The sequence below is a fragment of the Lepisosteus platostomus genome, chromosome 8 (genome assembly GCF_059453375.1).
Source record: "Lepisosteus platostomus isolate fLepPlt1 chromosome 8, fLepPlt1.hap1, whole genome shotgun sequence".
NCBI lineage: Eukaryota > Metazoa > Chordata > Actinopteri > Semionotiformes > Lepisosteidae > Lepisosteus > Lepisosteus platostomus.
Window position 1 is genome coordinate 7,899,812 of NC_142618.1, and position 21,341 is coordinate 7,921,152.

A 21,341-nucleotide genomic window follows, 5' to 3' on the forward strand; every position below is an offset into this window, starting at 1 on the left:
TATTCCTTCCCCTTGTATTAAAAAGCCTTAAGCATATTGGCTGTATCAGCCAAGTCACCTCCAACAGGCAAGAGAGAGCCGATGAGTCAGGGTGATGATGCAGGCTGTTTATGATTCAGTGGAGAGGGGTTATGTAATGATGAGCAATGTGATGCAAAATTTAAAGAGCAGTGACTGCTCTCTGTAGCTGGCTGATGGTGGAACTACACCCTCTAGCTTCACTGCACTTCAGACGTCAGAAGCAATAAGCATGTTGTTTGTCAGTGGCGGCAGTATCTTGGAGTGGGGAGCTGTGTCAGCATGCAGGATACAGGGGAACAAGTCGAGATTAATTCCACGCTGAAAAGTATAATGAAAGAAGAAAAACAACTTTGCACATACTGCCTACCTGAAGAAGGCTTTACAGCTAATGCATTGTGATGTATTAATTGCAGCATTTTGAAATGGCAACAGTATTGCTTGTATTTTTGGTGTCCGGTGCAATCTCGATACAATCAGTTGGCTGTGAAGGGCAGTATTACACCATAAACAATCTGTGGAACGTGAATAGCAGCAGTTTCCTGCAAGTACTTTCTGCATCACTGTCCCTGAGGCAGAATTCTCCTGGTGCAGAATATATAGACAACCAGACATTGACAGACTTTAGATTTATTCGAAGCCTTCCAGAATATTTGTTCAACTTTTATTAACCAGCTTGGCAATCGGGTGCTCCGCTGTAGCTCGTGGCCGATTGGGAGGCAGGAGCTCCTGTGCTCCTTTTTTTTCTCCAGTGGGTTTTATGTTAGTTTCTTTTTGGGATGTATGTGGTTTCCTTTCAGTGAGTGTTAATAAACTCTCGAATTCCCCACCCCCAACTCGCACGGGCCCTGATTTATGCAGCACACTGTTCCTCTTGGCCTTCTCTTTTCTTGACCATTTCCTGAATTTCCTTTTACTTACGCGACTGTTTGCCCTTTTCCTCTCTTTGAAAATGATTTGTGTCGGCTGGTAACCTTTCAGATAGTGTTTCATGCTATTTCTTTCTTTCTGCAGTTGCTTTCCATAAATGCACACATGCGTGCAGAGTGTTCACAGATTGCTTCACCTTAAATTGTGGGCTGAATAAGAGGGCCAATTAATACACAAATGTTGTGTTGCTCACTAACTAGGCTTCACCATGTGCTAGGCTTGTATTGAGGCCTGCGTGCCCCTGTGGTCCTGGGAATTATTGACGCCAAGCAAAATCTCAAGGGGTGCGTCAGTTTGAGGGTTGGGATTAGTCCCAACACTTTCAACCCAAGTTACGACAATGTGTACATCATCATCAGCGACCCAACAGGGGACACCAGCTGGTACATGGGCAGTATGGCGTCTTCAGGTGGACGCCGTGGGGGGGAGGAGAGTCAGGAGCTCAATGTCTCGGTACATGGAATGTCAAAGACGGGCACAAACTACCAGGGAGATATAGAGACAGTTTTGAATGGTTTGGTGCAGCATGCAGTATGAAAACCAACAGCTCGGCCATCCTTTTCACAGGCAGAGGCTATATACACATCAGTTGTGCGGCTGGCACAGTGAGCAAGGACAAGTCCAGGTCTCTCATACAATTAACGACTGGCAAATCAGAGCAGCGCTTGACTGCAGACTTAACAAACTCATCCTTCTCCAGTGCTGTGCATCTACCAACAAGGCAGAGGAGGAGGAAAAGGAAGATGATATGAGCAACTACAGCATGCAGCATCCAAGGTCCCTCTACATGACCTGCATAAACAAGAGCATGTCATGAATGTAGAGGTTGGAGCAGATAACACTGACTCTGAAGGACTGAGTGAATTGAGTGACCTGGCTCTGGTAACATCAACAACATTGGAGAAGGGCTATTCAGCTTTTACCATTACCTTCATCGGCACTGGCAACATTGGTCTCTCACAAAAATTTTAATAAGCTGGCTTGCAGGTCCCCAGATAGTTGCATGTTCGACTAGATTGACGACGTCATCGTCTACAGCGCTCGGCTATTGGATCATAAGCGAGAATAGCCATCAGTTCAACAAAGAATACCACAGCCCTTGAAACTGACCTTCTGCCGGCAAATGTGAAAATGGCTGCTAGGGTGTTTACTAACCTCTTCTGCAATATAGGGGAAAATAGTCATAACCAAAGATTGGGGGTAAAAGGCAGCTTTTTAGATATGCAAAAACAGGGGACCTCTGCAATGGTGACAACAGGTGAAACATCTCACAGCTTTCCATCCCTAGCAAGATATTGTGTAGAATTTTTTTCTGAGTGATGTTGGGCTTAGGCAAGAACATGCAGGGGACAGAGGATGTATATAATGGATATTTCTTCTGCATAACATCATCGAGCAATGCTTGGGATACAATGCAACGTCTCTACATCAGCTTCACGTGCTTCAAAAGGGCATTTTTATAGCATACTTCGCAAGAGCTTGTGGAGCTTGTGGAAGATACTCGGAGCCTACAGAATTCCAGCCAAGATTGTCATCAGGAAGGTATATAAGCTCTTTCAACGTAGTTTCTTCCCTAGTTACGTTGAGTAGCTTGAAGGGAAGTTCTGGAGTGTACCAAGGAGTGTAGTCCCATCTCTTATGGTATTTCTCGTCACCATTGATTGGATTAGCAGACAACGTAGGGCCATCCAAACAATACAGTATTAAGATAAAGGTAATGTGAAGTCATTTCTGCTATATGGTGTTCCATAACCATTGCTCACATAAGATCAGTATGACTCTTAGCTTCACTCCTTTTCTGTTCAGTTCAGTGTAAGGCTCTAGGGATCAAATTGCCATAGGGACATATTTTGTTGTATTTTTTTCTGTAATTTTCTTAGAGTAGAAAAGTTTGAATAAAAAGAAATACTTCTGGTGTTTGTTTTTCCATCGCTGATCAATCACAGTTCTAAAAACTTTTTTGGTTGCTCCATCTAACCTGCATTTCCTTGTTCGTGAGCTTTGTTTATTCTTATTTATGATTTAACCGTTTAACTTTTTCAAAAGTATTTTGCTTAGTAATGACGACTGCTGAGATTAATATGAGTTCTTACGACACACACACAAGAGGAGTTCCTTCACTGTAAAAACCATACGTAGTCTTAAATAGTTCTGTACAGTTTTCCGTATTATGAAATCATTCCTTTAACACTCCACTTAGAAACAGGATAGTTTGTTGTGACACTAAGCCTAAACTTGACCAATTAAGATCAGTGGACTGGCACATCAGGAAATGTAATCTTTCTAGGAGCTAGCTCATTATCCATGACTAATTATTTTGCTTTCAAGTTTTAAGTTGCTTTTTTAGTTAAATTTCAGTTGGATCATGTATTCCTTTTTGTACTGTACTGAGGCAGGTTTATAATGTTCTGGAGCTGTTGGAAGTATTGTAGTCACTAAATTGAATAAAAAAAGTAGACTTTTTTCCTTTAATGTTAAATATTGCATGTCATTTTTCAGGCACAATGGGGAATAACATATAATATGTATATTTTTAGTTCTGTTTTATAGGATGAAGTTTACTACAACTGTGAAGTTAAGAAAAGAATCAGATGTGTATTTTTGGATAACTAAGGATTATAAAATTCAGACTTGTGTACGGATGAAGGTTTTCATCTGGTATATTAAAACAGGAAGTGAGACATGACTCGGAGAAAATTTCCAGAAGGAAGCCTAGATATTTGCCTTTCAACACATTGAGTAGGGAGGAGGTTTTTATTAAAACATTTGATTACAATTTCAGTTTTCAATATTCTATAAGGATCTGTGGCTGTGGCTGGAAGGTTGCCGGTTCGTATCCCAAGGCCGACAGGAATCCTACTCCATTGGGCCCCTGAGTGAGGCCCTTAACCCACCCCACTCCAGGGGTGTTGTATAAATGGCTGACCCTGCGCTCTGACCCCAAGCTTCTCTCCCTGTCTGTGTGTCTCGTGGGGAGCAAGTTGGGGTCTGCGAAAAGACAAATTCCTAATACAATAAATTGTATATGGCCAATAAAGTGATCTGATCTGATCTTATATATCAAATAAGGGTGTATCAAATCCAATTAGACCAGACATTCCTACTGTCCATCTCCGATGTTAAATTTACAGTTAAATTCTCTTTCTCATAATAAATTAGGTCTTGTGTGTGTAATCTCCAGCATGCTTTCAAATAAAATAACTTGATTTTTTTGTCTCTTTGTGTTCCTTTTACATAATCTTATTCAGGCTTCCAATGCAGGTATACATTATAAATATGAAAACAACTACAGCTGGATTACTTTAGGTGCAGTGATGTGTTGGGTTTAAATGTCTGAACCTGAACGAGACGAGGCACAGTACATCTGCCGGTAATTTGACACAACAAAACAATTCCGTGAAATGCAAAAGCACACCTAGCTTCACAACTGAAGAGCACGACTGAGTTCAACAGCAAAGTTTCAGAGAAAGAATCTCGCTCACCACTGATATCAAGCAATTTAAATAATGTAGCTGACCTTTTTTTAAAATAAAATCTATTAAGGAAGCCAAATTGAATTATTTTTGTAAAGTGCCAGTCATGTTTTCATGACGTAGTGAAACGTTAAATAAAAAAAAAGGAAAATATATACATCTAAGCTATCTATACCCAATGCAGGCTACGCGAGAGGCAGTGGAGTGTTAACAACACATTGGAGCACACATCCAGCTACACATATCTCGGTCTCACCATCAGCTCTTCCGGGAGTTTTGACCTGGCAGTGAAGGCACTGAGGGAGAAGGCACTCAGGGCTTTCTACGCAATAAGAAGGAGGCTCTTCAACATCAACCCACCAACAAGAATCTGGCTCCAAATATTTGAAAGTGTAATCCAACCCATTGCCCTATACGGCAGTGAAGTTTGGGGTCCCCTCACAGACCAGGATTACACCCAATGGGACAAACACCCCACAGAAACTCTGCACATGGAGATCTGTAGAAACATCCTCCGTGTGCAGAGAAAAACTCCTAACAACGGGTGCAGGGCCGAATTAGGCCAGTACCCACTATTGATAAACATACAGAAGAGAGTATTAAAGTATTGGCTACACCTAAAAAACAGTGACCAAAATTCCTACCACCACAAAGCCCTGCTCAGCCAAGAGCTGAGCCCAAAACAGAGCCCCCTGAGCCAGCTGGTCCTGAGGCTCACCGACCTGAGCCACACCAACACTAACCAGCCTCAGGACAGCACTGCTAGAGCACCACAACCCAGACTCAACCACATCACAGCACAGATCAAACAGCAATATCTCACACACTGGGACACACACACACAAACACAACATAAACTGGAATGCTACAGAACCTTAAACAGACAATACACACTAGCTGAATATTTGACCAAAATAAAAAATAACAAACAGAAACAGACCCTGACGAAGTACAGGCTCAGTGACCACAACCTGGCCATAGAAACTGGGCGACACAGGCAGACCTGGCTGCCCAGAGAGGACAGGCTGTGCTCCCACTGCCAGCAGGGAGAAATAGAGACAGAGGTGCACTTCCTACTGCACTGTGACAGATACTCTGGGATTAGAGAAACATTCTTCCCGAAATTCAGAAATCTAATCCCAGAGTTCCCACACCTGCCAAAACCACAACAGGTCCCAATCCTACTGGGAGAGGGAGGAGGGAACTCAGTTGATCTGGCAGCCCAGTATGTGATCTCCTGTCACAGCCTGAGGAACAGTGAGTCCGTCTCCCAATAATGCTCCAGCCGCCTACAGTATATGTCGATATTATATAATATGTCTTTGTTGTAAATGTCTGTAACATGTCTGTAGATTTTATTTTACTTCTATTTTTTGTTTTGTTCTATGTTAATTGTATTATTTTTATTTGCTTTGGCAACACTGATTGTACCCATCGGTCATGCTAATAAAGCACCTTGAATTGAATTGAATTGAATTGTTAACAGCCCTCCTTCAGCTCCTTCTGCTGAACTGCAAAACGTAGCATCGCAGGAGACCTCCGCTGCGATTGGGAAGCAGCTGCTTCCCTGTCGCAGCACTAGACAGCCCTCCTTAGCGGGGGGGGGCGCGCACGGAGCGAGCAGGCGGCGCGCTCGCCCGCCCCGTGAGCGCTCGCACGCGGAAAGGAGCGCAGCTGGGTTGGTTTGCTGCGCCCGGCTGGAGATCTCAACAGCCCGGTGATATATTGTACATTCATGTTAAAAGATAAACACATGTGGAAGCGTGGGACAGCCTGCGTTTGGTCCCCCCCTCCCCTCCCCGGCCAGCCCTGCCAGATCGTTTCCTAATGACTGGGAATCTGCTGCACGCCTCCCAGAACCATATGTCAGCTGCGCTAATTTTAGCAGCGTGCGGCTGTATAATTGGCTTTCTGTGGCTTCCTTCATCTCTCAGAATCTGAGATGCAACTGCACAGCGCACTGTGGGATCCGGTCTGTGTAATGTTTTCTTTATGACATATGTAATGGAGCAGCTGAAGATAACAAAAAATCAAGATTGTATGAATTGATGGCTAATTTTACACGAAGTGTCTAAGTTTGGGGAAAAAATGCTCCCACCTAAATCTTCAGTCTTCCGCACTAGTGTCTTACGTCATTAAACAATTCATATCAAAAGCAGTACAAGGTTAAAGACGTCTTTTAAAATCAATTGTGTACAGGTATACGCAAACCAGAATTAAAATACTATCAGAAAAAAGAACATTTGTACAGATTTCTTTGATTAAACTGCCTCACAGTATTTTATATTTGCCTAACGTAAGAAATTAAAATTTGTTACCTGCAGTATACTGCACTTGCACACACCTAAACAGGTGGATAGCAGTGTTACGAAAGGGAGAACATTAAATGAACTAAGATTTATTTGAAAAAGTGTAAATAAAATTGGAGGCTAAAACTTGAAAATTTATATCTAAATGTCTAAATGATATTATGGTATCTAAAATTTGAAAATGTCACATGGTTCGTTAATACCAATAGATTAAAGTTGTCAGATGAAAGGGACATTTTGCTTGTTATCAGACCCTCAACAGCCTTGTCTTCCTAATTTCAGACCAGGAATATACTCCCTCTTTGTTTTTCCTGGGCCCTAGGTCTCCAGTTCCACTGACTGAAATTATTAACAAGACAAGGCTATGGTACCTTGGGGTGGTTTCAGTTATGCTCATTTCTTGTAAAAGCTAGAAAGAAACTGTTTTCTGATGATATGGAGAGAAGAAGGGTGTTTTGCATGGAAGTGCCACAGACCAGAGGCCAAGTAGAGTCACAGTGCCACAGGGAGCAGCTCAGAGAGAATGTGGATTGATGTTAGTATTGGGCACAGCTCAGAGGTGATGTGGTACAAGAGCAGTAATTGAACAGAGGTGATGTGGAGTGGTAGCAGTACTGGGCACAGCTCAGAGGTGGTGTGGACTGGCAGCAGTACTGTACACAGCTCAGAGATGATGTGGAGTTGAAGCAGTAATGTACACAGCTCAGAGGTGGTGTGGACTGGTAGCAGTACTGGGCACAGCTCAGAGGTGATGTGGTACAAGAGCAGTAATTGAACAGAGGTGATGTGGAGTGGTAGCAGTACTGGGCACAGCTCAGAGGTGGTGTGGACTGGCAGCAGTACTGGGCACAGCTCAGAGGTGGTGTGGACTGGTAGCAGTACTGGGCACAGCTCAGCAGTGGTGTGGTTTAGTAGCAGTACTGGGCACAGCTCAGAGGTGGTGCGGACTGGTAGCAGTACTGGGCACAGCTCAGCAGTGGTGTGGTTTAGTAGCAGTACTGGGCACAGCTCAGAGGTGATGTGGACTGGCAGCAGTACTGGGCACAGCTCAGAGGTGATGTGGACTGGTAGCAGTACTGGGCACAGCTCAGAGGTGGTGTGGACTGGCAGCAGTACTGGGCACAGCTCAGAGGTGATGTGGACTGGTAGCAGTACTGGGCACAGCTCAGAGGTGGTGTGGACTGGCAGCAGTACTGGGCACAGCTCAGGTGGTGTGGTTTAGTAGCAGTACTGGGCACAGCTCAGAGGTGATGTGGACTGGCAGCAGTACTGGGCACAGCTCAGAGGTGGTGTGGACTGGCAGCAGTACTGGGCACAGCTCAGAGGTGATGTGGACTGGCAGCAGTACTGGGCACAGCTCAGAGGTGGTGTGGACTGGTAGCAGTACTGGGCACAGCTCAGCGGTGGTGTGGATTAGTAGCAGTACTGGGCACAGCTCAGAGGTGATGTGGACTGGCAGCAGTACTGGGCACAGCTCAGAGGTGGTGTGGTTTAGTAGCAGTACTGGGCACAGCTCAGAGGTGGTGTAGAGTTGAAGCAGTACTGTACACAGCTCAGAGATGATGTGGACTCGTAACAGTACTGTACACAGCTCAGAGATGATGTGGATTGGTAGCAGTAATGTACACAGCTCAGAGATGATGTGGACTCGTAGCAGTACTGTACACAGCTCAGAGGTGATGTGGATTGGTAGCAGTACTGTACACAGCTCAGAGATGATGTGGAGTTGAAGCAGTACTGTACACAGCTCAGAGATGATGTGGAGTTGAAGCAGTACTGTACACAGCTCAGAGATGATGTGGATTGGTAGCAGTACTGTACACAGCTCAGAGGTGATGTGGACTGGCAGCAGTACCTGGCTACAAATCTCAGAAAAGAAACCTTGCCCCAGAATTGTCAATGGATCTTGGTGGGAACTGCAAGCTCTTCCAGCTTAACTATACCAAGCAGATTTTAGGGGGTGATGCTGGTTGGTCCTGCTTGGTTTTTCCTGTAATACTTTTGTTTTGTTTGATCATTTGTACAAGTTCTGTGCTGATTCTGAAATGAAAAGAGGACATGGTGCAGATTTCTAGGAGAATACATATTTTTTGTACTTATGTGTTCTGCATTAAAAAGCCCAAAATTAAATCCTAAAATTAGAGTACAGAGAAAATGTTGTGGGATTACACTTCCAAGAAATTCTACCTTTTTTAAAGGAATGCAGTTCTGATTTAAACAGCTCAAAAATCTCAAGGCTGTCATCTTTGCAGAGGATTCCTAACTGAGCCTGTTTCCTTAATTATTAGTTTGATATGCTTACAGCTCAATTTATCCAGTAAGTCTACTACAGCTGTCCAAATCAAATGTAGTAATTTGCTTTGACCTTTTACACTGCTGTTGCTAGGTTCTTAGGTGCACACCATAGCAACATGCTGTAACAGTGCACAAAAGAAGAAGGGGCTTTAGGAAAATCAGTTAAGTATGTGCTTTTTGAAAGGGTAGAGATTTGCAGTTTGTTTTTTACCCAATCTAGTCACCGTCACCTTACCGCCTGCCAAAACGTAGACAGTACTACATACTTCATTTTCTAGAAACTGCATATTTTCCACAAGATTTGCAAAATTTCTAAACATACTGTTTTTATTTGACAATAATGACTCATTACAGCTGGCAACTGTTGATTTTTGTACTCTTTATGAAAGATGAAATCTGTGAAATTGGCTCTTTAACATTTGTCAATTATGATCTTACAGAGTGCTCCTAGCTGTGCTCGCAGCTCTGAAGTCTTCAGGTGAAAACCACCATTAGCACTGATTAAATATGTCCCATTTTATGCCGGTTGTGTGCCACTTCTGCTTTACTTTAACCTGATCGTTTGTTAGCTGTTCATTTCTTGAATCTGGCTCGTGCAGGTGGAAAACAGACTACCGCACCACAATGCCAATCTCGAAGAACCGGCGTCCTGTACTACAACATGTGTCTGACGTGTCTGAAACCTTCTGTCTGTTGCAGAAAAGGCTGCAGCAGCCAATGAGGAAGAGGTGCAGAAGGCTGATGTGTCCTCAACAGGCCAAAGTGTTATTGACAAAGATGCCCTTGGACCAATGATGCTGGAGGTGAGTCTGCTTTACTTTCTGTCGCTGTTTCTGTCTTGTACAGTGCTGCTTGCTTGCTCCAGGGTCTGCAGGCACTTCAGCTGGCGGTGTTTAATGACAGACTGTTGTCCTAAGTCCTAAGAGCTCTTTGAACATAGTGTGAAAGAGAGAGCAACGATCACACACTCACGGCTGGGAGGTGACAGAGGACTTTCTTGCCAGATGTTAAAATGTGCACCCCGACAAATAGCACTATGACAAGACCTGTAATACCTCAATTGTAAAAATACAGCTATGGCATGAAAAGGAAATTCGAGAGTGATTGTAATATACTTGACGTAATCAAGGAGTTTTCCATCTGACTGCAAAACCCATTTTCAGGGAGTGTTACTCTCAATAAGATCTCCAATTTAAGTTTGTTATCAGAGTGAGATGAATTGTTGTAATTGGCTGAAGTTAATTAGAAAATGTTAGAGGCAGGTCAGAAAGTCCACTGGAAGCACGATTGGAACAGACAAACTATGTGAGAGTTTAAATTTTAAAAGGTACAATAACTGGGATGGAAACTCTTGTTTTAGGGGATCTGTGGGCAATCCTGAGGTAGAGCTCTGTCTTCACATAACTGAACAGTACATTTTTGTAGAACACACTCCCAGCTTGAAGAGCTCTATGAAATATCTTCTGTAAAACACTGGCAACAGTATTTAATGATAATGTAGTCCTCCACTGATGGAGGCCTTACAGGCAATCAGCAGTTGCAAAAATGCCTTGGAAGCTCAGTGCATGCAGATGCACTTCCAATCTGTGTTCTTGCAGAAAACACTGTTTTTATGTTTGAAGCTTTCTTGTAGGATTTGTTTGACAAAGTAATCCCAAAACCTTTCCCATACCAAGCAGCAGAAGCAAAAAAACCCTTCTGTAGTGCCTAAACTGTGTTCACATTTTTCCCCTGTTCAGTTTTGAATCTGCCTGGACAGAGTGTATTTATAGCTTCTGAGGTCCTGCGTCACAGTATTGACACGCAGCAGATTCTAAATATACTGGCTGCTGCGTGTTGTCTTGTGTTTTGTGAAGTGTGAGGCGCTGGGACAATTCATACCCTGCGTATGAAGGCAATCAAGGCACTAATTAAGACGTGCCTGTGACAAAGACCGGCCAAAGGAAACAGGCTGATTTGCTCTTTTTGCCCAGCAATCATTAACTGTTATCTGACAAGTTGTTGTGTGGATATAGAGGGGACAGACAAATACAATTTATGTCTCATCAGAGTGTTTTTGTTGTTTTCCTGGTGTGGACTGCAGACTTCAGAAAACAATCCTGTTGTCTCATTAAAGGAGAGGACTGGCTGTCCCAGGATGGATAAAAAGTTTGATATTTCAGTATTGGATTGCTGTGGCCCAGTGCATTGTGCATTTGCTTTATCGACAGCTGGATTCAGTGAACAAAGTTTAACTTTGCAGTATGAAGGGAGAGTATGCAATCCAGCAGATTGTATTAAGTTTAGAATTCCTTAAAATTCTTCATTTTTTCATTCCGAGTATTCAGAAGATTGAAGACCAATGACAGTGACAATTATTGTTATGTTTATCAGTAATCCCTTGACGGTGTTGGTACTCAGTTTCGTAAGGTAAAGGTTTATAGAGATTTTAACATTTGACTGTTTCTATTACTCTTCAGTATTAGATTTTAGTAATTAGTTATTAGTTATTAGTTTCTAATGCCTCTTTCCAAAAAACTGCTTACATCAGTCTTGCTTTGAAAACGTTTCTGGAGTCCTGGTGAAGGCTTGACTTTTCAGATCTGGACCATGTGTGGAATTTATAAACTGCATGTACAAGATATTTTCTGAATATTAGCTGTGTAGAACCACTCCAAATAACACCTGTATGCTCATTGCTATATGACTAATTAAGTCGAATCATTGTGGCACAATCACTGTCTTAAAACACATGTAGTTATTGTCCTTGAAATAATCTGCAAGGAATAGTGTTGTTTGATGAAGAAATTGACATCATAGAGCTTGTAATGGTTGGCTTGGGGCCATTCATTCAATTAAGACTTACAAATATCGTCCTTGTCGTGTACAATCAACTGGCATGCTTGTGGCTATGGTCTGTCACACTCAGGCAGGAGTCTGAAGTTGCGAAGAAGTCTAATCTGCATTTGGAATGAGGGTGAACAGCTGTTCAAGTTTGCTTTGCTGTCACACAAACAGATCTGTGTGGAGGAGCATGCACTTAATAGAGTCTAACAACCATTTGTTTTTGGTTTTGTGTTTTTAATAAAATTGGATCATTGCAGATGATGTTGTGTTGCAGAGGGTGGTAGAACTGGGAGCTGGATAGAGGAAAATAAGCAGGGATCCGAGTTTAATGAAAATGGTGTATTTGTACTTTCTTCTATGTCCCTAATGCATTGTGCAAAGTACAAATTGAAACAACCACACCCGATGACTAAACTATTCTTAACACATTATTGTTGAAACATGCACTATATATTGATAAGTCAGAAAACGTGCATTTTCGTGACTCAGTAGGTTGAGCTTTATGTGTAGCATGTTCATTTGTGCTCTCTTCAGGCATTTGAGGCTGCTTTCAACTTCGATGTCAACCTTTTCTCTTTGATTGGAGATTTAAAAGGTGTGGAAAATGGTATTATGTCATTCTGATGTGACAGTTGGTGGATGAGAGTTTCTAATCCTTGTACAGGTTTTGTGCAGATTCTCTCTGCATGCCTGAAGTGCGAGCTGAGAGTGATGGCCAGTACACCAGGCAGCGTCAGCCCCTTGTGCAAGTTCTCAAAGGTTTCTGGAATGGAACTCAACTGGTTTTGACCAATTAATACATTTCCTGTTCTAAAAGTATGGTGTGAAATGTGTTGCAGTAACGAAACAAGAACAAAAGTAAACTACACATGAAACATCAGCATTTTCAAGTACCAGCTGAGAAGTAAAATAGAACCATTATTTTAACTGTTTAAAATGGTGGTATTTGCTGTAGTTTGTCCTAGCCCATCCGGTCTAGCATCCAGTAGTTGAGTTGCTAATTTAAAATTTTTCCCTGTCATTTCTTGAAGGAGCCCAGGAAACCAGGTTCTATGCATCTGCAACTCTCTGTGTAAAGTTTCCTGGTCTCCATCCTGCATTGATTCCAGTTGTGGCTGTTGTCTTTGCATCCTTGATTTGCTAATGAGTCTGAGTACACCTCTGTTTTGCCCCAGTCTGTACAGTTTTGGAAGGAATATACTTGTGTCAAATCTCCTCTGTGTTTTGTTTTAATTGGAGGAAATTTAGTCTTACCCTGGCTGTGTACGATGATCCCCCTGAGATGAGGAACTACTCCTGTTGCTCTTGTTTGAATTCTTTTGAAAGATGTATCTTTGTGGTGCATTAACTAATACTGAACACAATGTTCTACATGAAGTCTTACTAGTGCATTGTAAGTCTTGATTTAAGCACCACACCTATTGCTATATAACCAAGCAATGTTTTCTCAATTGCCCCACCAAAATGTTTTGTTGAGGACATAAACTATGTAAATAAAAAGATATGTTTTACACACAGCTTCCTGCAGCTCAGACTCACCGATGTGATATTCATTTGGTTAGCTAACGGTATCCACCTTGCTAATCTCAATCAATTACAGTATATAGACCAGGAAGAACCAAGACAGAGATCTGAAAGAGATTTCTGCAGCACACCCCTGCTTGCACCTGCCCAGGCAGACGTTGTACCACGTTAGATGACAGCACACTGTTTCCCGTTTATTAACCAATTCTTGATCCATGTGCGTACTGTACTTCAGTTAAAAATCCTTGAACAAAATGTCTTGCTTTTGGTTTAAGAACCTTTTTTTTTTCATTGTATCTCTGCTTAAATAGTATTCATAAGTTGTCAACATTGCTTGTTTGAAGAATTCTGTTAAGTTAAAACTTAAAATATTCCGTCTCTTGAATTGTTTTTCAGAATTATTTATGCAGTTGAGCTCTCGTTACTTGTTCCATAACTGTACCAGTCATGAGAGTCTTCTTCTGTTATTCTCGTTTCGTTTTATCTCCCTTTTTACATTTCCTCAACTCCAATTAAAGGTGCATAGTGGCTACACAAGTAATGTATACTGATGTCAGTATCTAATAGTTTTTCTAACTGGTCCCTTAATTTTTTAATATCCAAATGTGAAACATTTTTAAGTTTAAAACATTCTACTACATTTGAAGTTGTATTTAAGTTTTTCTGTTTTAAATGGAATTTGTTTTTATGTAACATTTTAAAAGAGTGTCCAATGACCACTTAATTCTGAGCCTTTCAGGTAGTCAGATGTTCCAAATCCAGTGCAGACCATAACGAACAGTACAAAAATTGCGTTAGCATTAAGACCCATGAGGTTGCCGTTCAGATTAATACCCCTGTTTTTGGTCACCTCCTGCATGGCGCTTCGACACTGCTGTGCCTGATTTGCTTTCTTTGAAACTGTCAGGGTGTTTTCACTGTGCGCTGTTGGACAGCAGAAATGCTCTGCCTGCTTTGTGAAACTTGTGAAACAAAGAGATCCATTCAAACCACGACACAGACATGCCAATAAAAATGTGTGCTGTTAACTCCGGTGTGAAGAAGAGCTTAAAACATGTCATAAACATTAAGCGCTTGCATTGTATATTGTATATTGTATATTGTTGAAAGCCAACAATGAGTTTTAATGTGTGAATTCTTAAAGTCACAATCTGCTCAATACCAAACCTCTCAGTGCCTTTCACAGCATCGCACAAACTGTCTACTGTGGACTTGACCCTGCAGTTCCCAGAGGGACAAGCATTACTAAAGAGTTACAAAAATAATTTGTTCATAAATGTTCGATTTGTACAAAACAAAACTGTTCACATTTAAAAACACAATTGTAAACGCATAATGGTAAGGTCCAAGATGCAAACATTACTCTTCAGCTACGGCATAATTTTTATTTTTCAAGATATGAATACTGTATATTTTTGTTATGGCTATTCTGTGTTATTTAATGTTCAGCTACTCCAAATAAATTGGATCAGTTTCATTGTCTTTATCTCTCTGTACTGTTTGCATAGAATAGTATCTCACATTCAGAGACCAAGTAGCTAAGCCTTTAGGGCAGAGAAGTCAATGCAGACTCAGAGAATTAGGAAATGTTTTGAAATGCAGTATCACTGAGATGGCAGAATCATGATGACCTAAACTAATCGCAGGAACAAAAGCTGAAATTCTGTTCTTTTGCCTCATAGGTCTTTTGATGTGAAATACAAATTTCATTAGTACACAGCAAAAATGACACATCTCTTTTCACTGTCCCAATACTTAACACATTTTGCTACATGTGGAATCCAGCCAGTTTAAAATCATGCTGTACAAGACAAGTTGGTCACTAGTGTTTCTTGTTTTTCACCTTCCCTCTATCTGCAGGCCTTAGATGGGTTTTTCTTTGTTGTGAACATGGAAGGCAACATTGTGTTTGTGTCAGAGAATGTGACCCAGTATCTGCGGTACAACCAGGAGGAGCTGATGAACACCAGTGTATACAGTATCCTGCATGTGGGCGATCACGCCGAGTTCATTAAAAACCTGCTGCCCAAGTCCATTGGTAAGAACCATTCCTTCCTCATTTTATTTGCCAATTCATCGATATGTCCCTCCAGCATAAGCGTATGGGCTGTGGTAATTGTCTGCTCTTCTTTTTGTCATACTTTCATTGCACGCCAGAGAATAGATGAAGTGTGCATGCATGCAGGAAGGTATTCTAATACTATCTTCTACATGCACCCAGGAGCAAACAGAGACAGAGATGCTTAAAACAAAATAAGAAGAATGGTGCCATACTCAGCCAACACCGGGTTACAAAAGTGAAACAAATTAAAGACTCAACACAGTATTTAAACTCAAGCTCCTGCATAACATTCTTGTTCCATCACATCTTTCTTAATTCATTCAAATTAAGTAGGATCATCCACTGGTCTAAGAGTTATAGAAGCCAAACACCCTGATTGCGTTTTAAACAAATAAATGCCATCTGGCTTGGCGCTCCAAAAGAATGACAGGTGGTGTACTGTCTAATTAAGACTAATGTTAACAATTTAAAGTCTTAAATATAGAGGACAAAAAGGGTATTGCACATGGCTAAAACATGTATGAGAGACTTTCTGTTTCTGTTAAACCTGTTAAAGACTGGAGTTGGATTTGTGAAAGGGTAAGTCAGTTTACACTCTCATGCGACTGTAGTATGATTTTAATTTGTGTTAGCCTGTAAATGACAAAAGAAAAAGGTATGCACACAAACTGGTCTTATTTGTCACGTAGGAGGGTGTGACCTAAATTCTGTACCTACAGAGCTGCTAATCTAATAAAGTTGAGAATGCAGTAAAAATAGCTGAGTAGATTTTGGGTATCAAACCTGTGTAACAAAGTAAAATATCAAGCCTTCGTTCCATTGTTTTTCAGTGGGATAATTCATTTACAATTGATTTTATTTTTTATTGCATTACTTGTTAGATAATATCACTCATTAAAATAATATCAAACTATTTTATAGTTCTGCAGAAGAGAAAATAGATATTGTTTATACATTGTGAATAGGCCGTTTGGATTGGAAATTGCTTATAGGTGCTATCCTTGGTATGATTGGACATTAAACTGACCTGACTAATCATGAAAAGCATTAAAATCTCAATAACTAATCAAACAAAACCAAAATATTCAAAGTGATGATTACAGTATTTGTTTGCTAATGTCAAACACATTTTGGCTGTCAGTTTTATGTCTTCAGCTTCAGATGAGTATGGAATTGAATCCAGAATCTTGCATATCTACAAACATAAAAGTGCTTTAGGTCAGAACTGCTTTGCGTTTTGTCCCAGCCCAGCTAAAACACAGAGGACTATCTTCCTTTTGATGATCCTTAATTAGGTGTGCCGGCATAAAAATAAAATAATACTATTAGGCTTTACTGTATTTTCTTTAAAGCAGAAAAAGTCCAATCAGTCTGCGTAGTATGTGGGTTCCATATACACGGGCATTTTCCAGTGCTGGTGTTTTCAGCTAATACCAGCCTCTCGGGTGGCACGGTAGCGCAGTGGTTAGCATTGCTGCCTCGCAGAGCTGGGGCGCTGGGCTCCTTCCAGACCTGGGGTGCTGTCTGTGTGGAGCTTGTGTGGTTTCCCCATGTTCACGTGGGTTTCCTCCGGCCGCCCCCAGTTTCCTCCCACAGTCCACAAACCATCCTGGTGGGCTCACTGGCCCCCGCGCCCCCCCGAGTTGTACTGAAGCGGTTAGAGAACAGCTGCACGGGGCTCAGGCCAGTGAGGCGCTCCCGCTGGCGGGCCTGGGTCAGTGCTTGCTCTCCGTCCCCGCAGTGAATGGCGTGCCCTGGTCCAGCGACACCCCCCGGAGGAACAGCCACACCTTCAACTGCCGCATGCTGGTGAACCCGCACGGCGAGCCCGAGGACGAAGGGCACGGCAGCCAGGAGCCGCTCCAGAAGTATGAAACTATGCAGTGCTTCGCTGTGTCTGAACCAAAGTCCATCAGAGAAGAAGGGGAAGGTGAGAGTGTGGCCGTACGGTTCTGCCCTTGTGATAGTGTCGTTTGTGGAGGACGGCGGCAGCGGATTTGGGTTCGGGCTTGACACTTTTGCTGTTTTATCTTTTAAATGATGATGTCCCTTTAGAACTCGCGCTGTTTTCATTAGATAAATCAAAAACACAAGAGTCTGGGCCGATTCCTCTGAAGTTGGTCCTGAGATCGGAAACCTCTGAAGCTGGTTGACCCAGGGAAGTGTGTGTGTGGACCTGTAGGTGGAGCTCTTCCCCCTGGATGAGAATTTCCCAATCAGAACCCCACTGGCCGAGGACATTGTGCTGTTAAAGGGGGTGCCCTGACTAGGATGGCACGTTAAACCGACCTTCTGACTGATCATTAAAATCATTGCAGTCTGCCTTTCGCTCAGTCATTAATCACTAAAAATCTCATGTATTACATTTGTTTTGTAGTAAATTGGTATATACAATACTGCTAAACAATGTCATTTTCAAATGTTTTAAAGAAATTATATTTATAAATAAGGTATATAATATATCTTTTGAAGTCATTTCTCCACTCTGACCTGGAGCTGCACAATTAAGTGTTACTCAGAACACAGAAGGAGTGAACTACCATTCAGTTCAGTCATTTCATTTTGTTATGTCAAGAAAATGTTGACTCTTGCATTTAAACACATTCAAAATTCAAATAACTGGAAAGTGTTATTTCTCTTAATAACAAAAAATCAAACTAATAAATATTAGAATTTACAGATTCCTTGTCTGCAAGCCTTGTGAAAGTTTGGGGTGTCAAATCATTGGCCTCTTACTTGCATTTTATAGCATAAGGTGGGAAACTAGTCCCACAAATGACTGTCTCCTTCCTGCACATTTTATGTTTTCAGCTACTACCAGGCCCAATCAAAGCAAAAGATAACTCCACGATTGGAGCCCTAGCTACACTTACAGGCTCTCAAAAACTTGATGACTATATTGGTCTTTTCTTGTGTTTTAGCAATGACTACAGCACGTCGCATTTTCTCAGCTGCCTCGGCCTCTCTTTTTTCCTCTGGTTTTCCCTCGTACAGCAAAGCGAAGACTTGATTCTGTTTCACGGGTTCAGAGGTCCTTCAGGAAAAAGACCAAATTAAATGCCCTTTAATACCCTGTGAGAGGAAAGCTCATCGCGAACTGCGGGCCTCATCACACAGAAAGCAAGCAAATCAATGTTCCCCTTGTCTACCTGGAAACATCCTCATTAGAACAGGGCAGAGGAAACAACTGTCTTTAGCTGACAACGTTACAGTGGGTAGAGGCTTCTCAAAGCTTTTGGCTCACAATATACTCCCTCTGTTTCTCTGTCCTGCATTGTCACAGCCTGTTTGCGTTTAGTTTTTGCATCTGAGTCACAGGAAGCTGCATGTATTTATTCATATACAATGCTGCTTATTTAGGTAGACATTTTTGGTCAGTTTTGAATGCAGAATTAAGGGTAAAACCCCAAAAAGCCCCTTTTATACTGTGCTATAAAAGACCTGGAAGACTGTCATATGCAGGATTATTTTTGCAATGAAAGATATTCTCCATGTGGTTGTTTTGCATTCTCAAGGGAGAATAGTGTTGTGTAGCAACTAGATGGTGCTGAAATGTGTTGTTCTTCGTGTTCTAGAAACACTTGGCTCCTCTGCAGTCTGTTTAGAAGTCAGTGGATGTGGTGACCTCAGCTTACCAGATGGTGATTTGTTGTCCTTTTCCAAGTCAGAAATCCACTACAGAAGTCTTTACAGTTGCTCAATATATGGCAGTCATCTTTTGCTTCACCATTTATGTCCAGAATGTTTGTTTTTGTGTAAAAAGTAAGAAGTGCTCATTTATGGTAGGCCACTGTTCAGATCTGGCTTTTTGGGAAACAAGCTCTGGCATGTGTCCATCTCCATTCTGCATTCTCTTGTGAGTCTGAAGGCTCTACAGCAGAAACATTGTGTCTTTCTACTTCTCAGCATAGAATAAGTCAAGTCCCAACAAACATTAAAGGTTTTGTTAAGATAACTTCTGCTTAGTCTTATTGTAGTGTTCCTTGCCTCTAATTTCACTTCATCTGCAGTCACAGGACAAATATCAAATGAAAATTGACGATACTTTTTGATACTAGTTCAGCATGCAGTGCATTTATTTTAAAATGGCTCTCGTTTTAACTTCTTGTCTTCTTATGTTTTTAAAGGGCATTGTTTCATAGCAGCATTTTACCCTTTAAAACATTTCGGATTTCATTAGGCGTGGGAAATTAAGGGTACTTAACTTGCTATTTATATGTCCTTCAGGACAAGACCAGTCCTGACTGTGAATGTCCCTTGTAAAATTAGAATTTACTCTTTATTTACACCTTTTTAAAAATAATCGATAAGAGTTCAGCTGTCTGTTTTTCAATAGTTTGAGAAAAAGTTAACGATTAACACTTAGTAACAGAGGACAGAAGCAGCAAACTTTATGGCAATTTGCACTAGGATTTTTCTTCATTTCGGTGGCTGGGGTTTGACTTCACTACTTTTCTGTGGTGGTTTTCACCAGTACTGGAAACACATTAAGCCTCCGTCTGATGTTAGCGAAAGGCAGAGGAAATACACTTACATCCCTTTTTCTCTGGAAGCCGCAATAGGGAAAGGAAAGTAGTTTGTAATTGGAAGGGTTGTGACTTGTTTTTTTGGCCAGTTCCGTTTGAACGTCTTGCCAGGTTCTCTCCCACAATCCCCTCCTGGCTTTGAAGCCTCTCGGGGCTGGCCGCCAGGTATCAGTGTGAAGAAGCATGCAAGGTGCTCTCGGGGACGCAGCCAGCAAATTTCAAAACACCCGCCAGGGCTTCACCGCCTGGCACTCGCACAGCTGCTGAAAAGAGGCTGAGTCAGCCGAGGAGAAAGATCAGATGTTTGCGTTTCTCTGAACCAAAACACCGTTTGTGAGTGATGTCAAGTAAGGAGGGCGGGGACTGAAGTGCTTGGCAAGAAACTCCAGGAACTGCTGGACCCTCTGCTGAGTTCTGTGTTCAAGAGGGCTGTCAAGTATAAAGGTTTTTTTTTTGTACTCTGTGGCTTTGGACTCGGTCACCTGTTGAGAATGGTGTGATAGACAGGGGGACGTAGTGAGACAGAGTTCCAAAGCCACGATCCATCTTTTTACCACTGTCCTCCCTTTCATATTTGTTAGCACACACCTACGAAGCAATTTTTCATCCGTCTTAATAACAAAGGCTTTCTTTCTTGTAATCCCTAGACGATACAGAAACATTGTTTGAGACAGGTTGTTGTTGTTTTTTCCAACAGCGATGACACTGTACGGGATTGTAGGTTGTCATTCTGTCGGCAGGTGTTCTGACTTGTAATCGGCTCCTTCAAGAAAGAAAAATGCCGTGAAGGTGGTTGCTGTGATGTCTGTGTCCATGAGATCCACATACAGTTTTATGTAAACGTTTAGGCACCCCTGGCCTGGTGAAAAGAAGTTAGCACAACCTCTGCAACGAACAAACTTAAACTTGACATTCCAGAGCTTAATAAATTCTGTGAAAAAAAAATCCTAAAGCGTCTGAACAAGTGAGAGGGGCTGAATAGCATGTTCTTATTTTTAACTTATGTTCTTCTGTACCTTGCAGATTTCCAGTCCTGTTTGATCTGTGTTGCAAGAAGAGTACCTATGAAGGAAAGGCCCATCCCTCCAACCCATGAGAGCTTTACTACGAGACAGGACCTACAAGGTACAGTCTGTGCACCAAACAGAGCCACAGAAGGTTTGACATCATAATGAAGGAATATCAGCATGTGACCTGAAGTCTGCTTTGTTCCTGTATAGAAGATAAGATCACTTTATACGATCACTCTATTGGCCGTATACAGTTTCTTGTATTAGGAATTTGTCTTTTCGCATTCCTCAACTTGCTCTCCGTGAGACACACAGACAGGGAGAGAAGCTTGGGGTCAGAGCGCAGGATCAGCCATTTATACGGCACC

The 21,341-nt window shown here is 41.9% G+C and overlaps 1 protein-coding gene across 11 annotated transcripts in view; it reads left to right on the forward strand.

The window, feature by feature from the left end:
* ncoa2 (nuclear receptor coactivator 2) overlaps window positions 1-21,341 on the forward strand; it is a 134,494-nt gene that overhangs the window by 78,609 nt on the left and 34,544 nt on the right. For all 11 annotated transcript variants that reach the window (XM_088642266.1, XM_088642271.1, XM_088642264.1 and 8 more), the window contains 4 exons: window positions 9,725-9,828; window positions 15,236-15,413; window positions 17,179-17,367; window positions 20,987-21,088. In XM_088642266.1, the coding sequence (XP_088498392.1) occupies window positions 9,725-9,828; window positions 15,236-15,413; window positions 17,179-17,367; window positions 20,987-21,088 (573 nt within the window). The remainder of the gene's footprint in view (window positions 1-9,724; window positions 9,829-15,235; window positions 15,414-17,178; window positions 17,368-20,986; window positions 21,089-21,341) is intronic.